The sequence below is a fragment of the Panthera tigris genome, chromosome D3 (assembly GCF_018350195.1).
Source record: "Panthera tigris isolate Pti1 chromosome D3, P.tigris_Pti1_mat1.1, whole genome shotgun sequence".
In the NCBI taxonomy this organism is placed as follows: Eukaryota; Metazoa; Chordata; class Mammalia; order Carnivora; family Felidae; genus Panthera; species Panthera tigris.
In genome coordinates this window covers 23,171,663-23,195,322 of record NC_056671.1, presented here as the reverse complement: position 1 = coordinate 23,195,322, position 23,660 = coordinate 23,171,663, and the positions used below count along the sequence as shown (strand labels likewise).

Here is a 23,660-nt window from a genome sequence, read left to right as displayed (position 1 = left end):
AAGGGAGATGTTCATTTGATATAAAATCAGGTATTTCTCTCTTATGTCTCTCTTCTTATTGCTGCATATTAAACTTCCCTGCATGTGACAATCTGCATGAGCATTAAAATCTGCTGTTTTCCATATCTGTGACTTGAGTACACATGGTTGTTTCTGTTGATTTGCCAGGTAGATCTGCCTACTAGCGTCTGGTATTTATACCCTTCTTCCTTAAATTTGCAATGTGAAAAATGTGTAAAAATTTGCATATCAAATGCATTTTAGGTAGTGAATATTTCACATGCTCTGAGGTATTTCATTATTCTGGAAGTCTGGACCCAGGCCCTTGGGGTCTCAGACAATAGTAGGGGATGCCAAGCTTACCTCTTCTTTGTAGCACAGTAGCTTAGGCTGGTCCAGTCCCTCTAGCAGCTGCTAATAGCATTAGTTGGTTTTCAGATTTTATGGTTATAAGGAGAGGTGATTGAGAGGGACCTGGGATTCAGGTGACTGCTCAGAGATCAGTCTCTCCAAATCAGTGGATTTTTAAAGCTCACTTTTACTCCACTCTAGGCTCTTTGTATTCCCTCTGCCTGGGACTTGCTAAGTTGTGACCATCTGATGTTCAGAAAACAGGAAGCTAGGAAACTTGTCCGAGGAAATTAGGAAGCAAGCAAAATTTTAGTTGGTAAAATTTTAGAAAATTGAAATTAGAATTCTTAATTGCCATTCTGGCAGCCACTTTTGGGAAGGGAGGAAGAGGTGAAATGAGGGTACATTTAAAAACAACAACAACAACAAAGCAATATGAGTCTCTTACAGGCCAAAGGACTGGCCTGGAAACAAATTAGCATTGTCTTCCATTCTCTATCTTTTTAATCTTCTATTCTTCACAATTCTTGATAGTTTATCCCTACTGATTGGTATATATTGTTGTTTTTTCCTTCTGAGATGTACACGTCTTGAGAAAATTTTTAGCCGCATCACCTGCTGTTTCTGTAGCACCTTGTGGTTAAGGACTTAAAAACAGAGGGCCAGAGCTGCTTTTTTATCAGAACACAGGCAAGATTTCTTCCCTTACCCTCAGTCATATCACAAGTATAAGGACATTTTGTAGATTATAGACTTAGAACTAAGGAAGAAGGCTCTAGTTCTGAGGTAGAAACTTCCAGTCATTATCTGTATAATATTATTTTGCTTTCTTCTCTTTTTTAATCCCTGCCCCAGTTTCTGTTTCTTGTCTCGGACATCCAGCACTGGGCTTCTTTTTGATCCTGACATCATCGTCCTGAGAGGTTGCTGATTCTGGCAACTGCATGGTGGGGCAGGGTTTGCAGGAAGCCTGTTTCTGAAACTGGCTTAGCTAATATGAGGGCTACCCTGTGCAGGCATCACTTTCTTGTTTCTGTATTGAAGGAGAGTGCCCTCCTCTTTTCATGCTACACGTGAATTGTTGGAATGCTACTTGCAATTCCCAGAACTACATTTTGGCTGGGCATGATACAGTGTAAGAGACAGTGGTCTACACATTCTTCAAGGAATGAGTGTATCCACAATTATTTTACCAGGCTCTCTTTAGAAGTTTTGGAGGGGCACCTGGTTGGCTCAGTTGGTTAAGTGTCCAACTCACTCTCTCTCTCTCTCTCTTTTTTTTTTAAAATTTTTTAAATGTTTATTTTTAAGAGTGAGAAAGAGGGCGTGTGGGCGAGGGAGGGAGGGGAAGAGAGAGGGAGACCAAGGGTCTGAAGCTGACTCTATGCTGACAGCAGAGAGCCTGGGGGGTCGAACTCATGAACTGTGAGATCATGACCTGAGCTGAAGTCAGATACTTAATCGACTGAGCCACCCAGGCTTCCCCAAGCATCTGACTCTTGATTTCAGCTTGGGTCATGATCTCCTGGTTCATGTGATTGAGCCCCACGTCAGGCTCTGTTCTGATGGCATGGAGCCTACTTGAGATGCTCTCCCCCCTCCCCCACTTGAGTCAGTTTCTCTCTCTCTCAAAATAAATGGATAGACATTTAAAAAAACAACAACAGCATTCATATGTAGAAGTTTTGGAAATTGTTTTTTGAAACCAGGGGTAGAGTCAAGGTGAATTGAGCAAGAGGGAGGAATCTTACATCAACTTGAGGATCTGTTACCTTGTTCAAATGCTTTCTCTATCTGCCTCTCTTCTCCCATCCCTCTCCACTATTGTACTTCTGTGTTCAGTAGAGTCTGTTCACCATATTGTCAGGGGAGAGAACCATTCCATCTTGTTCATACTTCAAACCCCACTCAGCTCCTCTGGTCTTTTGAGGCAAATTAGACCTCGCTGGTTTTAGGACCTTTGACCACTGTGTGGCCTGCTCCCTGCACTTTGATACCTGTGGGTCTCTTCTGCTTATCAGAGAGCCTGACAAGCAGCTACATCTTTTCTGTGCAGCTTGCAGGCAGTTGAGATCTCCAGTCTTTTTCAGGATAATCCTTTGCTGACACAAAGCCACAAGCCCACTTGTCATTTGGGGCCAGTAAGTATAGTCCCATTGTCACCTTGATCTGCACTTCTTTTCTGTAAATAAGATTACCATTTTGGTTCCTGTCAGCTTCTCTGCCATTGCAAATCACAGCTAGTTATAGTGTATAAAGTAGTACTTGGAGAGATTGTGAGTTTGATGCTTGAGAGATGACATATTTCCCTGTTCTTCCAGAGATGGTGCCTTCTCTTTATTCATTGTCTTCATGCTCAGACATGACTTGAGGCTGTTAATTTAGAGGAAAAGAAAGGGAAACCCTAGTTCACTCCATAGTAAATCACTTGAATACTGATGGGACAGATAAATTTGCAGTTCTGCTTGCTGTCTTCCCCTGTAGAGCTTTTGAATCTTTCTTGTTCGACCCACTGAGGGAACTGCAGGGTCAATGCCTTCTTGACTAAGGGGAATTCATATTTTTAAATTGCAGGTTCCATTACAGCTTATAGAAAGTGTTGAATGCCGAGATATATTTCAGCTTCATTTGACTTGCAAAGACTGCAAAGTTATCAGGTATGTGATATATTTATGCTGCTATTTAGTGTGGAAAAATACGTATTTTTGAAAATTTTTTTATTATTATTGAGAGACAAAGAGTGTGAGCAGGGGAGGGGCAGAGAGAGAGGGAGACACAGAATCTGAAGCAGGCTCCAGGCTCTGAGCTGTTGGCACAGAGCCCGACGCGGGGCTCGAACTCACAAACCGTGAGATCATGACCTGAGCTGAAGCTGGACGCTTAACCGACTAAGCCACCCAGGTGCCCCCAAAATATGTATTTTTTAAAAGAATAGATCTCTGGTTTGGTAACAGAAGAATAGCTTTTGAGGAATACTTAGGAATATTTTCTGAGTAGTTAGTGCCTGAAATATTTTATCTTTAGGCTACTTTGCTATTTGAAAAGTATTTTTTAAATTTTTTATTTGGAAATTATTTCAAATTTACAAAAAAAAGTGCAACAATAAAATATTACAAAAACACTGATTTGAACATTTTACTCCATTTGCCTTATTATTTACAGGAGCTGTGTGTTGTGTGTGTGTGTGTGTGTGTGTTTCTTTTTCTAGACAATTTGAAAGTAAATTACATGATCCTGGCTTTTCATCCTGAAATACTTTGATGTGCTTTCCTAAGAATAGGGATATTTTCTTACATAACCATGTTGTCATTATCAACTTCACAACTTTACACTCATAATACTTTTATCCAGTCTGCTATCCATGTTCCAGTTTTGTCACTTGACCTAATAATGCCCTTTCTAGCATTCCTCATTCAGAATAGGGTCCATGCAAGGTCAGGTATTACATTAATTGCCATGATTCTGTAGCCTTATTTAATCTGAAGCATTTTTCTCCATCTCTTTGTCTTTGATGACATTCACACTGTAAAGAATATAATCTTTTATTTTAATAGAATTTTTCTCATTTTGTGTCTGTCCAGTGTTTCCTTATGATTAAATTGAGGTGGTGTATTTTCAGCTGCAATACTGTATGTGTGAGGTTGTGTCCTTTTCAGGGTACTCTGTTGAATCTGTTGGCAAACGGTGTCCATCTGTCTCTATTGCTGATGTCAATTTTGATCTGTCTTGTCAAGATGTCCCCTGCTTTCTGTATAATTCCTACATTTTCTCCTTTGCAACTGATAAACAGTCTGTGGGAGAAACTTTAAGACAATGAAAATATCCTGCTTCTCATCAAATTTCTTCATAGATTTAGCATCCATTATGGTTTTTATCTGATGTTGTCTTTACTATAATGGTTGCAAAATGATGCCTGAAATGTGTTTTTAAATTTAGTAGCTCTAGAAGTTCTAAATTCCGCAAGTTTTTAGTTTATCTCTTTGATTAACTTTGGAGTGCCAGTAAACGTTATGTGTTGACATACTGATGAGCCACATTGATTGGGATGGGGGAGAGGTTTACGGGGGCCTCCTTGGTTTTAAGGTAAATAAGTTCCTTTGTAGCCATTGAGATTTGGCTTGCTTTTCATAGGTACTGACTACAACTTGTTTATTAATTACTCAGTTTTGAACACTGTTGGCATTTAAAAAGGTGAAGTATTTTTTGCCCTAATTACTTTAATCTGTATGTACTGAAAATTGCAATTGACAGTAGAATTGTTTGGTTCTCTACATGGTTACAGCTGAAAGTTACAGTGTAATGTATCTTATTTTGGATGTACAATTACTGATTTATTCTAATGGCTGAGTAGACAGATTTGAACTTATCTGACTGGCCAAAAGTTGCGCTGTGATTTATTTTTGAGCTTGGCCTAATAGGTTATAACAACAAAATGAACATTCTCTAAACCTATTTCTTGACAACCATAAAGCTTTGGTGTAAGATACAGAAGAAGGAAACCTTACTCATGGAAGAGAAAACTGCCATTTTACTTTAATAATTACCATTAATCAATCTTAAGCATTTAATTAGTCTAAAAAATAAGTTTTCCACATGTCCATTTTTTTTTCTTTTTGACATTTTGTACCATTGGCTAAAATTTGTTGGACCTGTAGTTATTACAAATGATAAACATGTGAAACATGACCTCTGATGCTTTTCTTGACTGTAGCTGTCACTGCACTGGGAGTTAGGTACTCTTGAAATGTTGGCTTCCCTTATTGATATTGTCAGCTGTCTTCTAATTACATCCATATTTGTTTGGCTTTACAAAGGTGTCAGTTCTCAACCTTTGAGCAGTGTCAAGAGTGGCTTAAGAGACTAAACAATGCAATCCGACCACCTGCTAAAATAGAAGATCTCTTCTCATTTGCATACCATGCTTGGTGCATGGAGGTCTACGCCAGTGAAAAAGAACAACATGGAGACCTTTGCAGACCAGGTAGACCTTTCTAAAATGTAAAAATGGTGGTTCTATTATTGTTTGAGGTACCCTTAACATGAAATGGGACTCCTAAGCATTCATGTATTGAATCAGTGTATATTTTATGGAGCACCTAAGCATTTGTGCATCATTCTTCTAAGATAAATAGAACATGTTTCCTGCCTTTTAGGGGAAAGGAAGAACACATCACAATCTACTGGGGCTAAAAAAAAAATATATATATATATACGGTAAGATTTAATGGGTGTTGTAAGAAGCCTAATGGAAGGGAGCCATGAATCATATGCACATTCCCAAATGTGAAGACTTCACGTTCATGGTGGCTTTTGAGGTAGAATAAGGGTTCATTGAAGGTAGAAGGGTTCATTGAGTAGAGAAAGAGGAAAAGTGTTGGAACAAGTAGCATGAACAAAGGTCCAGAAGTGTGTGACATTAGGGCTCAGAGTAATGGCATACAAAATGGCCTTTCACTATCTTCTTATTTTCTTTTTTTAAAAAGGTTTGTTTATTTATTTTGATGGGAGGTGGGCAGAGAGAGAGAGAGAGGCAGAAAGAATCCCAAGCAAGCTCTGTGCTCTCAGCACAGAGCCCGACATGGGGCTCGATTTCACAAAGTATGAGATCATGATGAGCCAAAATCAAGAGTTGGATGCTTAACCAATTGAGCCACCCAGGCACCCGTATCTTCTTGTTTTCAAGTCATACATTTTCCTATTGTTACCCCTTTCATCTCATAGATGAAACAGAGGTCCAGAGAGGCCGGGTGACTTCCTTCAGGACAAATACAGAAGCTGAGCCTGTGCTGGAGCCTAGGCCTTCTAATTTCGCAGGAGATCTTTGTCCTACTCTTTCTCACTCAGAAATGGCTTGGATCAAGTTCATGTTATTCCTTTGCATGTAGTTGTCTGTAAACTTTATGTTGCCATAAATGAACTTTGCTGGTCCAACACTCAATCTTTAGTGTGTCAAGCCTGGAAGCAAAGTCTTGGATTTCTAAACAGTGAAAAGTTGTGAGCCTCCTTCCAATAAAGTTTCCTCTTGGGACTTTTTTCTTTAAACCTCAGTTTTTAATCCTGAATTTTTGATCTTAACAGTTTTGCCCTGAGTCATTTTAAACATTTGAGGCTAATCTAGCTTTGCTTGCATTACTTTGTTTCCTGGCTCACTCACTGGTTGAAAATTTTGGTTCATAATTAAAATACAGCATAAGCATCATCTTATTTTTAAAGATGCTTTGATGTATACTTTTGTTTGACCCTTATGACCTCGTCAAACAGGCAGGATAGCCTGGTGTTTCTGTTTTGGGAGCCAAAGAAATGAGACTCAGAGGTAAAGCCCGTTGCTAAGTCCCACCGTCAGTCAGTGACAGAGCTAGTACCTAAACCCAGTTCTCAGCTATTGAGAGTTGACTGGGGGAAAGTTCTGTGGATGTGGAGATGAAAAACTGGTACCTGCCCTCATGGAGCCTGAAGGAAAGCATCAGGAATCCAAGCTGCTCATGAGCCTGGTCGGGCCAGTGGAGCTCATAGTCAGCCATAAGAGTCCACACCATCCTTGGATATTGGAATGTCCTTAGACTGTCTCTCACTTCACTCCTTTATCCATTGCATCTTTTTCTTTTTCCTTCTTTACTGAGAAGCCATTGTATTTTTGTTGTTGTTCTTTATGGCTTTTGTCAAGGTTTTTTTTCTTAAAGATAAAATTTACCTACAGGGAAATGCACAGATCTTACATGTATATTTGCTGAATTTTTAACCACTGTATCTTATCAAATTTTTACTCTCAGGGCACCTGGGTGGCTCAGTTGGTTAAGCGTCTGACTCTTGATTTTGGCTCAAGTCATGATCTCATGGTTGGGAGATTGAGCTCCATTGGGCTCTGCACTGGGCGTGGAGCCTGCTTAAGATTCTCTTTCCCTCTTTCCTGCTTGTGTTCGTTCCCTCCATCCCTCCCTCCCTCTCTGTCTCTCAAAAAAATCTATTTTTTTAGTCTCTACCATTTCCTAGGATAATGAAGTTTGTGAGTATATCTTGCTGCACATTATGTTATATAAGAACTTCAGTTGTTTAAGACTCCTAATTCTAAAGGGCATTTCCCTACTTTTAGGTTGGTTAGTCAACAGGGCTTGTTTTATTCTCCTAATTTGTTTTCTCACAACTACAGACTGAAAATTCCTCATCTCTTTAGATGATTCTTTATTCCCTTGATAAAATTAGTTTCTTTTGGATTTGGGCCATCTCTTAGGGTATTGCTAAGATGTGGTACATCAGAATTTCACCTTTTTTTTTTTTTTTTTTTAAATGTTTATTTATTTTGAGAGACAGCGCAAGTGGCAGGGAGGGGCAGAGAGAGAAAGAGGGGGAAAGAGAATCCCAAGCAGTCGCTGTGCTGTTAACACCGGGCTGGACACGGGGCTCGATATTATGAACCACAAGATCATGACCTGAGCTGAAATCAAGAGTTGGACGCTTAACTGACTGAGCCACTCAGGCATCCCAGAGCTTCACTCTTTTAATTATGGATTGCTTTGTCTTGAGCTGGGATGACTTGGGTCCCCAGACCCTTCCCTTTCTGATCTGGTATTCTTTGGCCACCAGAACATAAAGATGTCTGTAGTGTCCTCTGTCTTTTAATGAGTTTTTGATGGATGGAGGTATTTGGGGGGTAAAGTACTGATTTAAGAACTAGGAAACCTGAATTCAAATACATATATTTTACCATTTAATTAAAAAAATATTGGGGAAGCCATTTATCTTCTCTGTACTTTAATTTCCTTTGTTCTTCAAACTGAGACATTCCTGTTCTTCCTGTCCAAGTTGATCAGGGTATCCTGCAGATCAGATCTATTATTGCTGGAGAGTTCAGTAAATATTTGAGTGCTTCCTATGTGCCATACTTGTTAAAACATTTTGGAAACTGAATCTACAAGGTGATGCCATTGTAACTGATTGTTGGAACTTACTCTGAGTGATGGTTGTATTTTGTTTCTTCGTAGTATATACAAATCCACACTAAGTTAACTTGCTGTCACAAGGAACCTTACTGTACTTGGTTTGAGTATGTGCATATGTATGGCTTTTTCCTTTTTATATATTTTCACTATGGAGTACAGAGGGAAAACTTGCTCTTATGCAAAATACTGTGGTGGCATTTTTAAAAAAAAATTTTTTTTTTAAATTTTTAACGTTTTTATTTATTTTTGAGACAGAGAGAGACAGAGCATGAATGGGGGAGGGTCAGAGAGAGGGAGACACAGAATCTGAAACAGGCTCCGGGCTCTGAGCTGTCAGCACAGGGGCCTGATGCGGGGCTCGAACTCACAGACCGCGAGATCGTGACCTGAGCCGAAGTCGGCGCTCAACCGACTGAGCCACCCAGGCGCCCCGTGGTGGCATTTTTAAAGCCAGTCGACCTGGTTCTTCTGTCTCCACCCAATATTGTTGAGTGTTGATGGTGGCTACAACATTACTCACCAAATATGAGCATACCAGACAACCACATTCTTCTAAGTCATCTTTAGGGTGAGACAGCACTTGAGATATTTCAAAGTAATGCCTTTGTATAATCTGCTCCAACACATGAGATCATAAGGATGGACTATGAAGGGTTGAAGTTATTATTTAGTCTTTTAGTAGTTAATAAGGCCTTTTATGGATTCTTCTCTGCCTAGCCTGTTAAGAGTAGAATGTGTCAGGGAGGAGGGAAATGGGAAAATTGCATCATTACCTTGTATTTATATAGATCTTAGTTTCTGACTGTTGAAGCTGTTACAGTTAAGCAAGCCACATTGCAGCCAAAGCTCTGAGTCTTAGTCAGCCTTGGAAGAAGTCTCAACATTGTTATTGGAAGTTTACCTGTGAAACTTGCAAAAGCCTTTGCAAGACTGTTGACTCCGCTCTTAGACCATTGCAGACTCTAAAAAAGGAATGGATTAAAAGCTTAAAGCTTCTCTCCCACATGCTCAGTTTTCTTTTCTTCATTGTAGCAGCCTTCTTGGTGATAGTTCTGTACTTGAGCATTAGGCAGGAGTCCTGACAGATGATTGGGCAATTCATTTGTTAGTTTAGTAGCATCAGGCCCACCTTTCTGACCTCTCTTCTGTGAAATGCCCATTAAGCATTTTGTTTAACCATGAACAGCATAGGACTCTGGGTCTTACACTGTTGTGCAGCTGCCTGTTTCCTATAAAGCAAAAGCCCCTGCCAGCAGAGTCTGTCTTACATATTTGAATGCAGTCCAGTAAGCATACATTTAGATGACTGTACTGGGACCTTTGTTCATAGAAAAGAATGATTCCTCCTATATTTGGAAGGCAGCTATGCTCACCACTATATTCCTCCTATATTTGAAAATCTGGAAGGGCTGGTTCTCACCTTCCCTGACTCTGGTGCTGTTCTTTTTCCCTTACATCCTGGGTAGAGGTCTGGCTCTTCTATCACAGGCCTTTAAGCTGTCTATAATTGTGGATTCGAATACTCAGGATCACCCAGGGAGCTAGATTTTTTTGGGGGAAAATTTTTTAGACTGCCTCTTGACACTGGTTACGTTAGAGGGGCTCATTGCTTTAAAAAGGTTTTCATTCCCACTAAAATAAGAATTGCTGGACTGTTTGCATTTGTTGTACAAGAAATAACTAAATATTAAAAAAGGACACATCTCATTTGAGATTGGGGGAGGGCAGACAGGGTTGAAATGGAAATAAAAGCAAAACAAAAAACTTATAACCAGGGGCAACTGGGTGGCTTGGTCTGTTAAGCGTCCTACTCTTGGTTTCAGCTCAACTCATGATCTCATGGGTCATGGGATTAAGCCTCACACTGGGCTCTGCACTGACAGTGAGGACCCTGCTTGGAATTCTCTCTCTCCCTCTCTCTTTGCCCTTCCCCTTACTCGTGTGCACTTGCTCTCTCAAGATGAATACACATTAAAAAAAAAAAAAAAAAAAGATTCTCTTTCTCTCTCTGCCCCTCTCTCCCATGTGCACCGTCTCTCCTCAAAAAAGAACAAGAAACTTACAACCGTAATATTTAAAATGGATTATAGTATATCTAGTATTGTGGAAACATGAGAATTCTTAGAAATTCTTAAGAGAAATCAGCAAAGAGATGTGCTTGGCATTCATTTTTCTGGCTGAATAAACATAAGGGAACTTCTAACACAATTTGGCAAAAGCCAGTTGAATTACTCATGTATTAAAGGTCTCCTATATTAAAAAAAATACATATATATTTTTTTAATGTTTATTTTTGAGAGAGAGAGAGCATGAGCAGGGGAGGGGCAGAGAGAGAGACAGACAGACAGAATCTGAAGCAGGCTCGAGACTCTGAGCTGTCCGCACAGAGCCTGATGCGGGGCTTGAACCCATGAACCATGAGATCCTGACCTGAGCCGAAGTCGGACACTTAACCGACTGTGAGCCACCAAGGCATCCCATTGCTAGATTTTTTTTTAAAGCATTACTTTTCAACTGTTAGTTGTTATGCACTTATGGGTCATGAAATCAAAGTTTTAAGAAATGAAATACAAAATGAAACACTTAGGATAGAAAATACCAAAATGAGTCACACATAGTAATGGTAGGTACAGTTTTGTGAAACTCTTCAAAATAAACATGTTATGTTCGATTATGATATAAAACATAATTCAATTGTGATGGTCATTTTCAAAGTTAGGAAGTTAGTGTTTTAGAGGATACAAAGGTAATTAAAAGTCTTTTTTCTCAAGGAACTTGAATAACAAATGCTTTATGCTTGCTAGGCAGTATATATTTCTTTGTCGCTCAGAACTTCATGCTCCTGATGATGGTTGTAAGCTTTTCTTTGGGCAACAGTTCTGTGTGATAAATTACCAGTGGTGGTGATGCTGGTGGTGATTTTGCCAGTGATTATTTTAAAGTAGCTATGTGCTTACACTAAGATGGAGGTACTAATGTTAACAATCATTAAAGTACTTCTAACCTTTTGCAAAGACTTGGAGCTGTACGGAGGTGGGAAAAATCTCATTAATGAATGAACTTGGAAATTGTTACAGTTTTACAGTTTTTAGATTGGGATTATAAGTGAAAGACTGTCTAATATTCTTGATGGTCACTATTCCTTGCAATTTGTAGACAGATGGCACCCCAATTTGGATAGCTTTTTTCCTATTTCAAAGCCCACATCATTTCTAAAATTTTTCCAGAATGGGATGCATTCAGCTGATTATTTCTTCCTGCATCTCTGCACCTCATCTTTTTATAGCTCTCCTTCAGGAAATGTATAATACCTAGTTTAAACTCAAGAAAAGCAGTTTAAATAGGAAGTAGTTTTATAGAATTGTCCTTCATTCAAGTAATTGGTGTTTGCTGTTCTGAAGCTCCACTCCCAGGGAGAGCAAAGCTTTATACTTTGATCACCAAAGCAATCTGCTTTGTGCTTTTGTTATTGTTGTTTCTCCCAGCCCCTACCAGCATTTACTTTACTACCTATAACACTACATATTAGAGATACTGCTTAATCGTTTTTTGTTTGTTTTACTGCCCTAGGACTCTGTGTTTTCAAGGAAGAAGGTTATTTCAGATTTAATGACTTTTATGTTAGGTTCATTTCTGCCTTTGTAGCTCACTGTCTTTAGGAAGAGAAAGCCAGTTTCATTAGGGCAAATGTGGGCAGGTTATACTTGTTTGGGTGAATGTTCTTACAGGTGGTCAGCACTTTAGTTAGTAGTATGGTGTTTCCTGAGATTCCTAGGTACTGGGAGTTATTATAGTTTTGTGATCTCTAAAATTCTATAATCTATAAGGCTCTGAAAATAAAAAGATTTTTCTTATCTTATTTGGTGGCTTGACCTGGTCTGAGCTGAAATGAAGCTTGACTTCTCTCATTTAGTGTGAATTATCCATGCATTTCACTGTAGAAATATTAATGTTTGATTAGTAGACCCTGTTGAGAGAGTGTTAACCTAATACTATATTATGTGCACTATCTTAAACTCCAGAAAACCTAAGTTTTGAGATCTGGCCCTTAGTCTTTCTGATGAGTTGTAGATCTATATTACTATTCTTGATGAACTTGGTATTATTTTTTATGTATACTGTGAGTGTGGACCTAGGAAAGTAGCCAGTGTAGTGACAAGGACTGGGTTTTGGGACCAGACAGACTTGCCATAATAACCTCTCTCAGTCTCAGTTTTATCCTGTGTAAAATGAACTCAGTGATAACCACTCAGAGTAGGTAGTAATGATTAGATGAGATAACCTAATTCTTTAAAAAAAAAAAAAAATTTTTTTTTAATGTTTATTCTTGAGAGAGACAGAGCACGAACAGAGGAGGGGAAGAGAGAGACACAGAATCTGAAGCAGGCTCCAGATTCTGTCAGCACAGAGCCCGATGTGGGGCTCAAACCCACCTGACCTGCGAGATTATGACCTGAGGTGAAGTCTGACACCTAACCAACTGAGCCACCCAGGTGCCCTGAGATAACCTGATTCTTGATCAAAATTTGAAGATGTGGAAACAGCCTAAGCATTTGTCAGTAGATGAATGGATAAAGAAGATGTGGTATACGTGTGTAATATTCCATACACAGGGATAATGGGCCATTAAAAAAAAGAAAGAAAATTTGGCATTTGTGACATCATGGAGGAACCTAGAAGTTATTATGCTAAGTGAAATAAGACAGAGATAGACAAATACCATATGATTTCACTTATATGTAGGATCTAAAAAACAAATGAACAAACGAAAAAACAGATACAGACTCATAAATACCGAGAACAAACTGGTGGTTGCCAGAGGGGAGGTGTGAAGGGGATTAAGAGGTATAAACTTCCACTAGCAGAATAGGGTTCAGTCAGTAATACTATAATAACTTTGTATGGTGAAAGATGGTACCTGTACTTACGGTGAGCATTTCATAATGTACGTAGTTGTTGAAGCACTATGTCTTACACCTGAAACTAATGTAAATTGTATGTTAGCTATACTTCAATTAAAAAATTTAATTTCCTCATTCCTTTGTATACAGCCTTGTCCTGGTAGGGAATTTGTAAACTAAAACTAAATATATTTAAAACTAAAACTGTAGTTTTAAACTAAAACTAATATATATTTTCTTTATATAATAACTAGCAGGGTAGCTATGCTTTTATTCTACCTGTTTTGCAAAATGGTATTCATTTCTTTCTGCTGTCCTTGGCCCCTAGGGGAGCATGTAACGTCAAGATTTAAAAACGAAGTGGAGCGGATGGGTTTTGATATGAACAACGCCTGGAGGATTTCCAATATCAATGAGAAGTATAAGTGAGTTGTATGGGACCCTGTGGACTGTGTTTCATAGCCAGTGCCTTTGCAGATACCCCAATTCTCATGTGGCAGAACATGTGAACTTAGACATTTTCTTTCAATAGAGATTTATTACATCTCACTGCAGGGTCTTCAGAGTACTTCTTGAGCCTTCTGTTCCCATTGCTCTCACTGGAGTGGAAAAGTGATCCTTAATAGGATTCTAGCTGGAAACTTCTTTTCCATCCCCTCCAGGCCTCTGTTCTTCCTGGTGCATGCATTTCCTGGGCAGTATTGTGTTCAAGGGTAGGCCAGCAGTTTCCATTGTTCTTATCACCAATTGACCTCACTTTGGAGATAGAATCAGTGATCTCACAAGCGGTGATAAAACACTCAGCAGGGAATTTTTATGACAAATTTTACTCCAGATTCTATGAAATAGACGTTAAGTACTATTCTTTCTAACTTCATAGCTTTGATCATTTAATCATTAATATAATCATTAAATATTTCCCATTACCTGTTTCCTTAAAAGGTGTAAGTATTTTGGTGTGGGGGAGGGCAGTTAACTACTATGATTTTGGTGATCCAGATTTCTATAAAACAAAAGAAGATTGTTCAAGAGATTTAAATTAATATTCTCTTAGGATTCCCTCTAGCAGTTGGAGGCATTAATCTTTCCGTTTTTTGAGTTGTCTCAAATCATGATGGCTATTTTCCTGGTCTGTTTGTGGGTAGCCATCGGAGCATTTCATTTTTAATTGGAAAAACTACAGCTAATTACTGTATGTAGCTTTTAACATGGACCTTGCCTAAGGAATTAAGAACCTTGGGGTGTTATGAAAAAAATGGGAGCTTTAGGTCTGTCGTACCTTTGCCTGGTCTCCATCACAAGATAAAGCAGAGAATGGAGGTGGAGACTGGAGGAGAGGCCTCAGAGAGCCTGAGACTACAAAGCCTACACAGGCTTTGCTCATGTGTAACTCATATTTCCTATGCTGGAAACTGCTTATTTACATGTGAACAGCTAGTGTTTGCTAAAGAGGTGACTACTAGATAGTGTAATACTTACAGGACAAGGAATACAATGATCAGAATATTGGGTGAAGTCAGAAAACTGAATTAAGCTAAGCTTGTTGGGAAAAAAATGAGTTCAAAAGCCAGTTGGTTTTCAAAATCCCTATTCAGTGTTGGTTTTAAAAATCAACTTTTGTCTTTGAGTCCACTGTTTCTACCTCAGAACCAGTCTTTAGGACATTGAAAAGTTCTTCCTACTACAAAGAAGGAGAGCTAAATTTAGTCTTAAGTTTTAAACAAGACAAAAGAAATAAGACAAAAGAATAAAACTCATGGTTAGCACATTAACTATGGTCACCATGTCCTGGTTGTTTTTAGGAGTTTATGGGAAAGTGTTAAGTTTGTAGAGCTACTCCTGGTCATAGATATTCTGTTGGTTTAGTGACTTTTAAATTCCTGATATTTAATCTTCTGGAAATTGAGAACAAGATGGAGGAGATATTTAGTGCAGAATGATCAAAACTCCCAATTCTTAAGCTACTTTGTGTTCTCTGCCTTTTCCCTTAATGCATAAGGCTAGGGCAGGGGAGTGGTGGTGCAGGAGAAGGAGGAATTTGTATATTTTAGGATTTGGATTAAAAGTCCTCTTGCCTTTACTACTGAAAAGGAATATTGAAGTACCCATAGAGGGACATTGTCCTGTAAGTGAAATACCTATCAGGAATAACTGCTTTTTAGGGCACCAGCTTGACTAGCATGAAGCTACTGGCTGCTTCTTAATGAAAACAGAGCTTTTTTCCCCCTGAGAATAATTCTGAAGTATGTTTTATAGAAATTGTGATGAACAGCTCATTCACATTACTAACTTGGATCAGTGGGGCTGTGATTATGTATGCAGGTGGCCTGTCCTGTGGTACTGTTTCTGCATACCCATGTCTGCCCCTGTTACCTATAATTAGGACACATCAAAGAATACATTAATAATCCTGTAAGGTCTCTGGAAACTTGAAGTTGTGGGCTCTTGTCCTTCTTCACATGTTTCTCTTTGATAGAAGCCTGAAAGAGTGAGAGTCTGGTAGAGGTGATAGACTTTCCTTCTGTAGTTAGATTGGGCATTTACTTTGTATGGTTAAAAATTATCTATGTGTTTTTTTAAACAACAGAAAGTTACAGTGGAGTAACTGTCAACTCCCCTTATATATTACTGATGTTAAGATCAACAGATTCTCAAAGGCAGCAGGAGGTAGAACAGGCCATGATAGTGTCACATGATATATATATAAGTAAACACTCAAGGCAACTGATTCTGCTGAATAGGCCAAGACTCAAGTAAAGCTCCTTATTTTTCAACTGGTTGTGGGGTAGCTTAATCAACATCCTTAACTCTGGTTCACCTAGTGTTTCTCCTTCTTTCTCTCTGTCTTCTTCCCCCACTCCCTCTTTCTCACCTTTCTCATTAGGCTATGTGGTAGCTATCCACAGGAGCTCATAGTGCCTGCCTGGATCACTGATAAAGAACTAGAGAGTGTAGCAAGCTTCAGGTCCTGGAAGCGCATCCCTGCTGTTGTCTACAGGTAAGTAAGCCTGGCCAGGCCCATCTTGGTCTGGTGTTACTCTCCACTGCATGAGGTGTGCTGCCTCTGCTGTTGCTAACCTGGGAAGGGAGACAAGGGTTCAGAGAACTTTCCAGGCAGTTCTGTGCTACCTTATTGTAAAATCCACTCTTACAGTGACACACCAGTGTTTACTGCATCCAGCACACTTGCTGATGGTTTATTTGATAAGAAAATTTTAATAGAAAAGTGGCTTGTCTTGCTATTTTAAATATACTTCTGACATTCTATGGAAGATAATATGCTTAATATTCAGCATTTAGCTTCAGATGTTGGCTTTTGGATTGAGAGAGGTGAGTTCCAGAAAGTGAGAATTGGGAGTATAGAATTGAGTCATTTGCGATAGTCTTTGTGGTTGAAACTTCAACACATGAAAGAGTTCTGCTTTAAGAGGGAGCATTTGAAGAGGAAGGCTAGGGCTTTGCCAGGTAGAAGATCTCAGAGATGAAAGGCTTGAGAGCCAAGGGAGCAAGTCTAGAAGGGGGATGGTAGTGTGAACGAGCAGAGTTTTTGGAATTCAGGTCTTTTCACTAATACTCCTTGCTAAGGCACTTAAAATAAATTGCCTAACTGGCCTCAGCCTGTTCCTAATTAGTAAAGTGGGAGTGATGTTCTTAGTTTACAGGTATCCTGTGCCTCCTAAATGAATCTGTATATACTGGGCTTCTCTCAGCAGAGTAGGTTGTATTCCTGGGGGTTGCTTTTATAATTCATTGAGGAGCTCAGTTCTCAAGGACTCATGTTAAGATTTTAAGAAAGCATTCCCTCTTATTTTGAAACTGTTTCACATGTCATCTCTTTGTTGTATTTACATTCTCTATTTCATTTTCCCAGTTTGCAGACTTTTCGGGCTTTCCTTGAATTTGGGCCAAACCAGTGGGGCTTAGTTAGAGACTCTTTCATGCCAGGAGGCATTCCATTGAAATATTGAGTTTGTATAGGAAGGGATTTATCTCCTTGTGGAATTTCCACTGAGGTAACCAGCTTGTTCATGTAGTCCACTGATGGCAGATTATGATGGCCATCCTGAATAGAGATGAAGTAGTATTTGTTTCTGGCCCAGTAGAATCTGTTAAATTTTCAATCTCAATTTTCATCACTGTTGTTTTCAAACACCCCTAGAAAAATAGGTCACCAAATTTACCTATCACTCAAGTGGCAGGGATGACACAGGAATTACAGAGCAGGGAGAGCTGAAAGGACTTGCATCTTATCAGTGATGGGCCCAGCTCAAATAGGGAAAGCAGCCAGCTGCTGCTCTGTGGCCAACAGCTGTGTTAGATCAGCAGCCCTGGCATTTGTAGGGTTTGTTGACTTTGAGAATGAGGGTGAAGAACTGTCACCGGGCTTTAGGTGAATTGTTGGTAGAGAGGCCTGTAAGTGCGTATTAAAGACAAACTTTTTAGAATAAACATGGGAAACCTTTCTTACCTTCTAAAATTTATTCTAGAGGGCACAAACCATAGGGTTTTTTTCCCCAGTCCTTTCTAGAGACCATAGAGTATATATAAATGAAATTTTTATTTCCAATTTCTCTGAGAAAATCTCTCAAAGCATTACAAATGACAGTTCCTTAGTATAGTTACATAAAATCAGGCTTCTAGGAACTAGCCTCTGTTTTGGAAAATGTGTCTTGTATCTCTGAGCCCCTAACTGGGTTGTTAAATTATTGGGGAGCTTTGTCAGGGGTATGTTGAATAATGTTCTGGAGATACTCTGCCACTCTCTGCTTTGCCAGCTCAAGTGGCAAGATACTTCCGAAACCAGCATACATTTATGGAATTTAGTTGTCTATAGACTGCAGTAATGATTCCTGAGGTTGCTAGCAGAAGTTACCTGACAGCACCACGCTGAACCAGCGCCTGATTTGTGTTTTTTCCCCACTGTGATGAGAGAGTGTTTAATTGGATTGATCACTGAAGACAGAGATGGTGCAAAGGGCATCCATCTGTAGTGCAAATCACAGTTCCCCCTCTTCGTGCAGAGTGGTTATTAGAAATTTCTAGTCATTTAGAGAGCTTGCCCAACACTAACTTAGGGATAGTTTAAATATGTATGTGTTTCTATATAAAATTGAAGCCTCTGTGTTCAGTAGGGGACTCATCCATTTGGATATCTTAATTTTTATACTTTTTCCTGATTTTTTGTTAAAATGGTAGAAATATTCTTTAGTGATTTTTAGCTGTATTGCTTTAGTTCTTGATCATGTGGTCTGAAGCATTTTAGAAGACTGCAGAAAACTGCTTAGTGCAACAGCTCAGTTGCAGTCTAGCTGTAAAGTACCATTACCCTTAAAACCCAAGATCCAAGCTGAAGAGTGCCATCTTGTGTTCCTCTTGGGCACTGTTGGGAAGCATTGCAGAGAAAGAGGATGCTCAGGAAAGGCCCTGCCAGCCTCTTTTGTGAAGGTTTGGCATCAGTCGGCTCAGTTGTTATCCGTGCCTATTATATATGCTAGTTGGTATTTTAGGGATTAGTGAGGTTCTATTTCCAGTTGGGCTCCTTTCAGCAGGTGAGCCGGTTAAGCATATTGGCAATATACAAGTTGTTTCCTTGTCTCTCTCTGTGAGGGAGGATCTAAAAACTACAAGCAAACTGATGGTTCCAATGGAATTTGGTCATTGCCAAATTTAATTGGCTGTTCATGAGCTTTAGGATTAATAACAAAAATCTTTCTTACATTGTTCCTCGAAGGTGTCACATAGATTCAATAGTATGTTTTATTTACATCCGTCTGTATGTTAAATATGTGTTATGTGTGTGCATGCATGTGTATGTGTTTAGATTTTAATGGGAGGTAAGAAATTGATAGTTCCCCCCAGGATATAGGATTGGGGGACATTTAATTTTTTTGCTTACTAACTTATTACTCTTCTTAGTTTTCTAATCAAAGGATTACTTTTATAACTTTTTTTTTTTTTTTAATTTTTTTTTTCAACGTTTTTTATTTATTTTTGGGACAGAGAGAGACAGAGCATGAACGGGGGAGGGGCAGAGAGAGAGGGAGACACAGAATCGGAAACAGGCTCCAGGCTCCGAGCCATCAGCCCAGAGCCTGACGCGGGGCTCGAACTCACGGACCGCGAGATCGTGACCTGGCTGAAGTCGGACGCTTAACCGACTGCGCCACCCAGGCGCCCCATACTTTTATAACTTTTTGAAAACCACTTTAAGATTGTCACATACAGTTCACCCTTTTAATGCGTTCAGTTTGATTTTTTTTTTTTTTTTTTTTTTTTTTGCGTATTCACAGAGTTGTGCAACCATCACTACAGTCAGTTTTAGTACACCTTTACCACATCAGAAAGAAACTCCAGATCCATTAGTAGTCACTCTTTATTCCCTCCCTCCCCAAGCCCCCTAGCCCAGGTTGCTAGTAATCTACTTTGCCACTATAGATTTGCCTATTCTGGACACTTCTAATAAACAGAATCATACCATATGTGAACTTTTGTGACTAACTTCTTTCACTTAGCATAACATACTCCAGGTTCATCCATGGTATAGCATTTATTGGAACTTTGTACCTTTTGATTGCCAAATCTTACTTTTATAACTTTTTAATTGCTAAAATCACCTAAATTCCTAACGAGGAAAATACTGGGTTTTAATAGCATCTTGAAGTAGACTTTTGAGTAAGATGTCTGGTCTTCTTAAGAAGGAATCTGTTGGAGTATAGCTCACTGAGCTATCTGCCTGTAATAAGAGCAGTTTATGAGTCATGAAATCTCAGGGGATTTTGTAGAGTAGTCCACTGTGGGTCAGGTAAGTGTTTGAGTCCCAAAGGTGGGATCTTGTTTTGAAAAGAATCTCCAAAGCCAACCATAAGTGCACAGTTGCTGCAGTGGGGCCCTCAGAAGTTGGTGTGAAAACAAATTTTCCTGTTTCAACATCTGTTATGCCAGGATTTTCAGGGGCAGTATTAAAAAGGAGAGATTAGTGTTTCATTATTGAGTAGCAGAATTAGTGTAGTATTTGTAGATTATTTCTTACCTGATTTTCCAAAAATAAATTTTAAGTCAAACATTTACTTTATGCATATTAATTTGTTTTTTTCTAAGAGAACACGTTTATTATTTTGTTGGTAACTCTACAAAGGTTTCTAAAATAGTACAGTATTTGAGAAAGATCCAGATAGGTTTTGTTGTTTGTTCCTGTTGCTATAGAAGATTTCTGCCCTTAGATGACTTGAAGCTAACTTTACATCACTTTCACTTATCTGTATTCACGCTCTTCATTAATGCATTTAAAATCTACCGGGGCGCCTGGGTGGCTCAGTCGGTTAAGCATCCGACTTCAGCTCAGGTCACGATCTCGCGGTCCGCGAGTTCGAGCCCCGCGTCGGGCTCTGGGCTGATGGCTCAGAGCCTGGAGCCTGCTTCGGATTCTGTGTCTCCCTCTCTCTCTGCCCCTCCCCCGTTCATGCTGTGTCTCTCTCTGTCTCAAAAATAAATAAACATTAAAAAAAAAAATTTAAAATCTACTACCTTACTTTTTGTGTGAGCACAGAGCATCTGAATGGGACCACTGAGATGGGTATAGTTGTTGTTTCTTGTTGCTTGTGCAGGCACCAGAGCAACGGAGCTGTCATTGCCCGCTGTGGACAGCCGGAGGTCAGCTGGTGGGGCTGGCGAAATGCTGATGATGAGCATCTGGTGCAGTCAGTAGCCAAAGCTTGTGCCTCTGATTCCCGATCAAGTGGCAGCAAGCTGTCAACTAGGAACAGTTCTCGAGACTTTCCAAATGCAGGAGACCTTTCCGATGTGGAGTTTGGTAAGATGCTCCCTAGACCAATGGCAGCAATTTTTATAGTGTCTTGTGAGAACTTTTTCTTGAAATGGCCTTCTCCTTGTAAGACATAGAATCTGTTTCATAGGAGAGAGCAGGCGAAGCTTTAATTGATAGGATTATTTGAGGAGTCACACATCTTGACAAAGAACCAGAAGACTCTTTAAGACTTGGCTTACTAGGACTAGAGTGTTGGTTGTCTTTCTTGTCACTGTGACAAGAATGGAGTATATACGCGATAGGGGACCTGGAGTGTCTCCAGACCATAGCAGGAGACACCAGCCTTCATTAAAGGAGTACACATGTAGAAATGAGATAAAGGAGGTTATAGGAAGAAGTCCTGTATATCAAGCGTTCTTGTTAGGTGGGTTTCACTTAATTGAGGTTTTGTTTGTTCTGTTATTATAACAGGTGTTTTTGGTTCTTATTTTGTACAATTCTGGGAGAGATGGGTTCATTCAGTTTTCATCCCCACTCCTGATGTTCCTAGATTCTTCTCTGTCCAATGCTTCGGGAGCAGAAAGTTTAGCCATCCAACCGCAGAAGCTTTTGATCTTGGATGCACGCTCCTATGCAGCAGCGGTGGCAAACCGAGCCAAAGGAGGAGGCTGTGAATGCCCAGGTGAGGTGTACAGTGCTCTATCCCATAACACTCTGTTCTTGTGAGCTCAGCTCATGCCCAGTTGGGTCTTAGTTCTCATTTTGAAATGAATGGCAAACCATGTTCCTCAGCTGTCTTGAGAGAGCCAGAACTGTTTGGATTCTTAACGCTGCAGTTTATTTTCAGGGAAGAAACAGAGGATGAGGTGCATTGAAACCAAATAATCGGTTATTTTCCCAACCTTTAAGTGATTAAAAATAAATAAATTAAAAAAAAGTAAGTCCTCCCCTGTAGTAAGTAAGGCCTGTTCATGTTTGCAAGTTGCTTCTTTAAGTGGCTCAATTTCTCAGCCTTCTGAAAGCTTTTTGTTGCCTTTGACAGTGGGTTTACTCATTACTGACCTCACAGGAAACTCCCACATGGCTTCTACATAGAAAACCTGAGGTGGGAATTGAAGCAGCAAATACTGAATTCTAGCAAAGCACCTCCGTCCTGACCTGTAGCATCCCTACTATTTGAATGCTGGCTTTCTCCAGGAAGGGATCCCTTTAGTGCCAGATGTGTGCTGATGGAGCAAGTAGTGGCACCAAGCTCCTTATTCAGATGTGATTTAAACTGGAAGTTAAAAGCAGTTGTACCAAGGTGAAATTTGAATGCATAAAACGCATTGTTCTGCCAGCTTCTTTTCAAAGAAATTCCAGAGCTACAAGTTAGAAATGGCCCCAGAAGTAAACCTGGGGTCAGATGGAAGGATGTAGATCTTTAAAAAAAAAAAAGAAAAAAGAAAGGAAAAACTTGTTTTATGTCCATATCTTCACAAATCTTCCTTTTTGCAAAAACAGCTAAAATTCAAGCACCGTTTCCTCTCATAAAGGACTGGACTAATAGGCATCAAAACATTTCCATTTCATTAGTCAGCAGCTATAGTGGGTTTGTTTTATAGCCAGTTTGCTGCTTTTAAATTTGGCCATGTGGGCTTTAAATTTAACATATTTTTGTTCTTTTTATTGTTGTTCTCTGCAGAGTATTACCCGAACTGTGAAGTAGTGTTTATGGGGATGGCAAATATTCATTCAATCCGGAGGAGTTTTCAGTCTCTGCGGTTGCTGTGCACACAGATGCCTGATCCGGGAAAGTAAGACCTTGGCCTTAGCTTTTAATTTTGTGTTGCTTTTTTCAAAAAGTGAGTTTAGAGGTGTCTTTTCTTCTGTTTCTTGATACACTTCAGTTTTACTTTCAGTCCCTGTAGGCATTCTGCTTTCTGTGTTAGCACAAGCACACAAAAGAGATGCTGGAGAAACATCTAGCCCTTTGAAAGGTTTAAAGATGTGGAGCACAGAACAGATCTCAGTCCTCAGAAAAGCACTACCTTCTTCTTTTTCCTGGGACCTCTTCCTTCTCTTCTACATTGTTTTTGGCTGATTTTTAATTCTTTGGTTTTTGACATCTTGCAGTGACACTTACCTGCCTTAAGCTGGGTGGGATGTTTTACCTTGAAGAGTCAAAGTTTATTCATCATATTCTAAAAAGGGTTAAGCTGTCTTTAAACCTTCTGTTAGGGGAGTTCCTTTTACATTTCCTTCTGATTCCTAAACTACCTCCTCTTATATACTAAGAGCATTACCAGATTTTTATTGCTTATTAAAAATGAATGGCTGGCATTTGCAGTGAGATAGGTGAATTAACACCCCCGCCTCTCAAGGGAACTGATTACTGATTGAATACGAGATAAATTAGCAAGAATCCTCTGTAAAACAAATGTGGACCGATAAATATTTAAAAGTCCTCGTTTTACTATTTCAGGAAGCCAAAAATGGTGCAGAGAAGACAGAATTTTCTCTTTTCTTTGTGTTGGAGCCCATAGCTATTTCCCTGGGTTCTGTCCAGTAGATCTCCTGATCACGTCAAGTTTTGCAGAATTCCTTGATTTATTGAGCCAAATGGCTGCCTGAACCACTTGTACTAACTCCTGGTAGCAAATGATTAAATTCATCACAGTTGGAAAAAGCCCAGAGGGTGAAGCAGTTGTCCTTGGGGAAAAGCCT

General features: G+C 39.5%; 1 protein-coding gene across 4 annotated transcripts in view; it reads left to right on the top strand.

The window, feature by feature from the left end:
* The window catches only part of MTMR3 (myotubularin related protein 3), a 144,264-nt gene that overhangs the window by 105,778 nt on the left and 14,826 nt on the right, over nucleotides 1-23,660 (top strand). For all 4 annotated transcript variants that reach the window (XM_042961460.1, XM_042961457.1, XM_042961458.1 and 1 more), the window contains 7 exons: nucleotides 2,926-3,008; nucleotides 5,166-5,332; nucleotides 13,518-13,614; nucleotides 16,074-16,187; nucleotides 20,794-20,999; nucleotides 21,505-21,636; nucleotides 22,639-22,750. In XM_042961460.1, coding sequence (XP_042817394.1) covers nucleotides 2,926-3,008; nucleotides 5,166-5,332; nucleotides 13,518-13,614; nucleotides 16,074-16,187; nucleotides 20,794-20,999; nucleotides 21,505-21,636; nucleotides 22,639-22,750 — 911 coding nt within the window. The remainder of the gene's footprint in view (nucleotides 1-2,925; nucleotides 3,009-5,165; nucleotides 5,333-13,517; nucleotides 13,615-16,073; nucleotides 16,188-20,793; nucleotides 21,000-21,504; nucleotides 21,637-22,638; nucleotides 22,751-23,660) is intronic.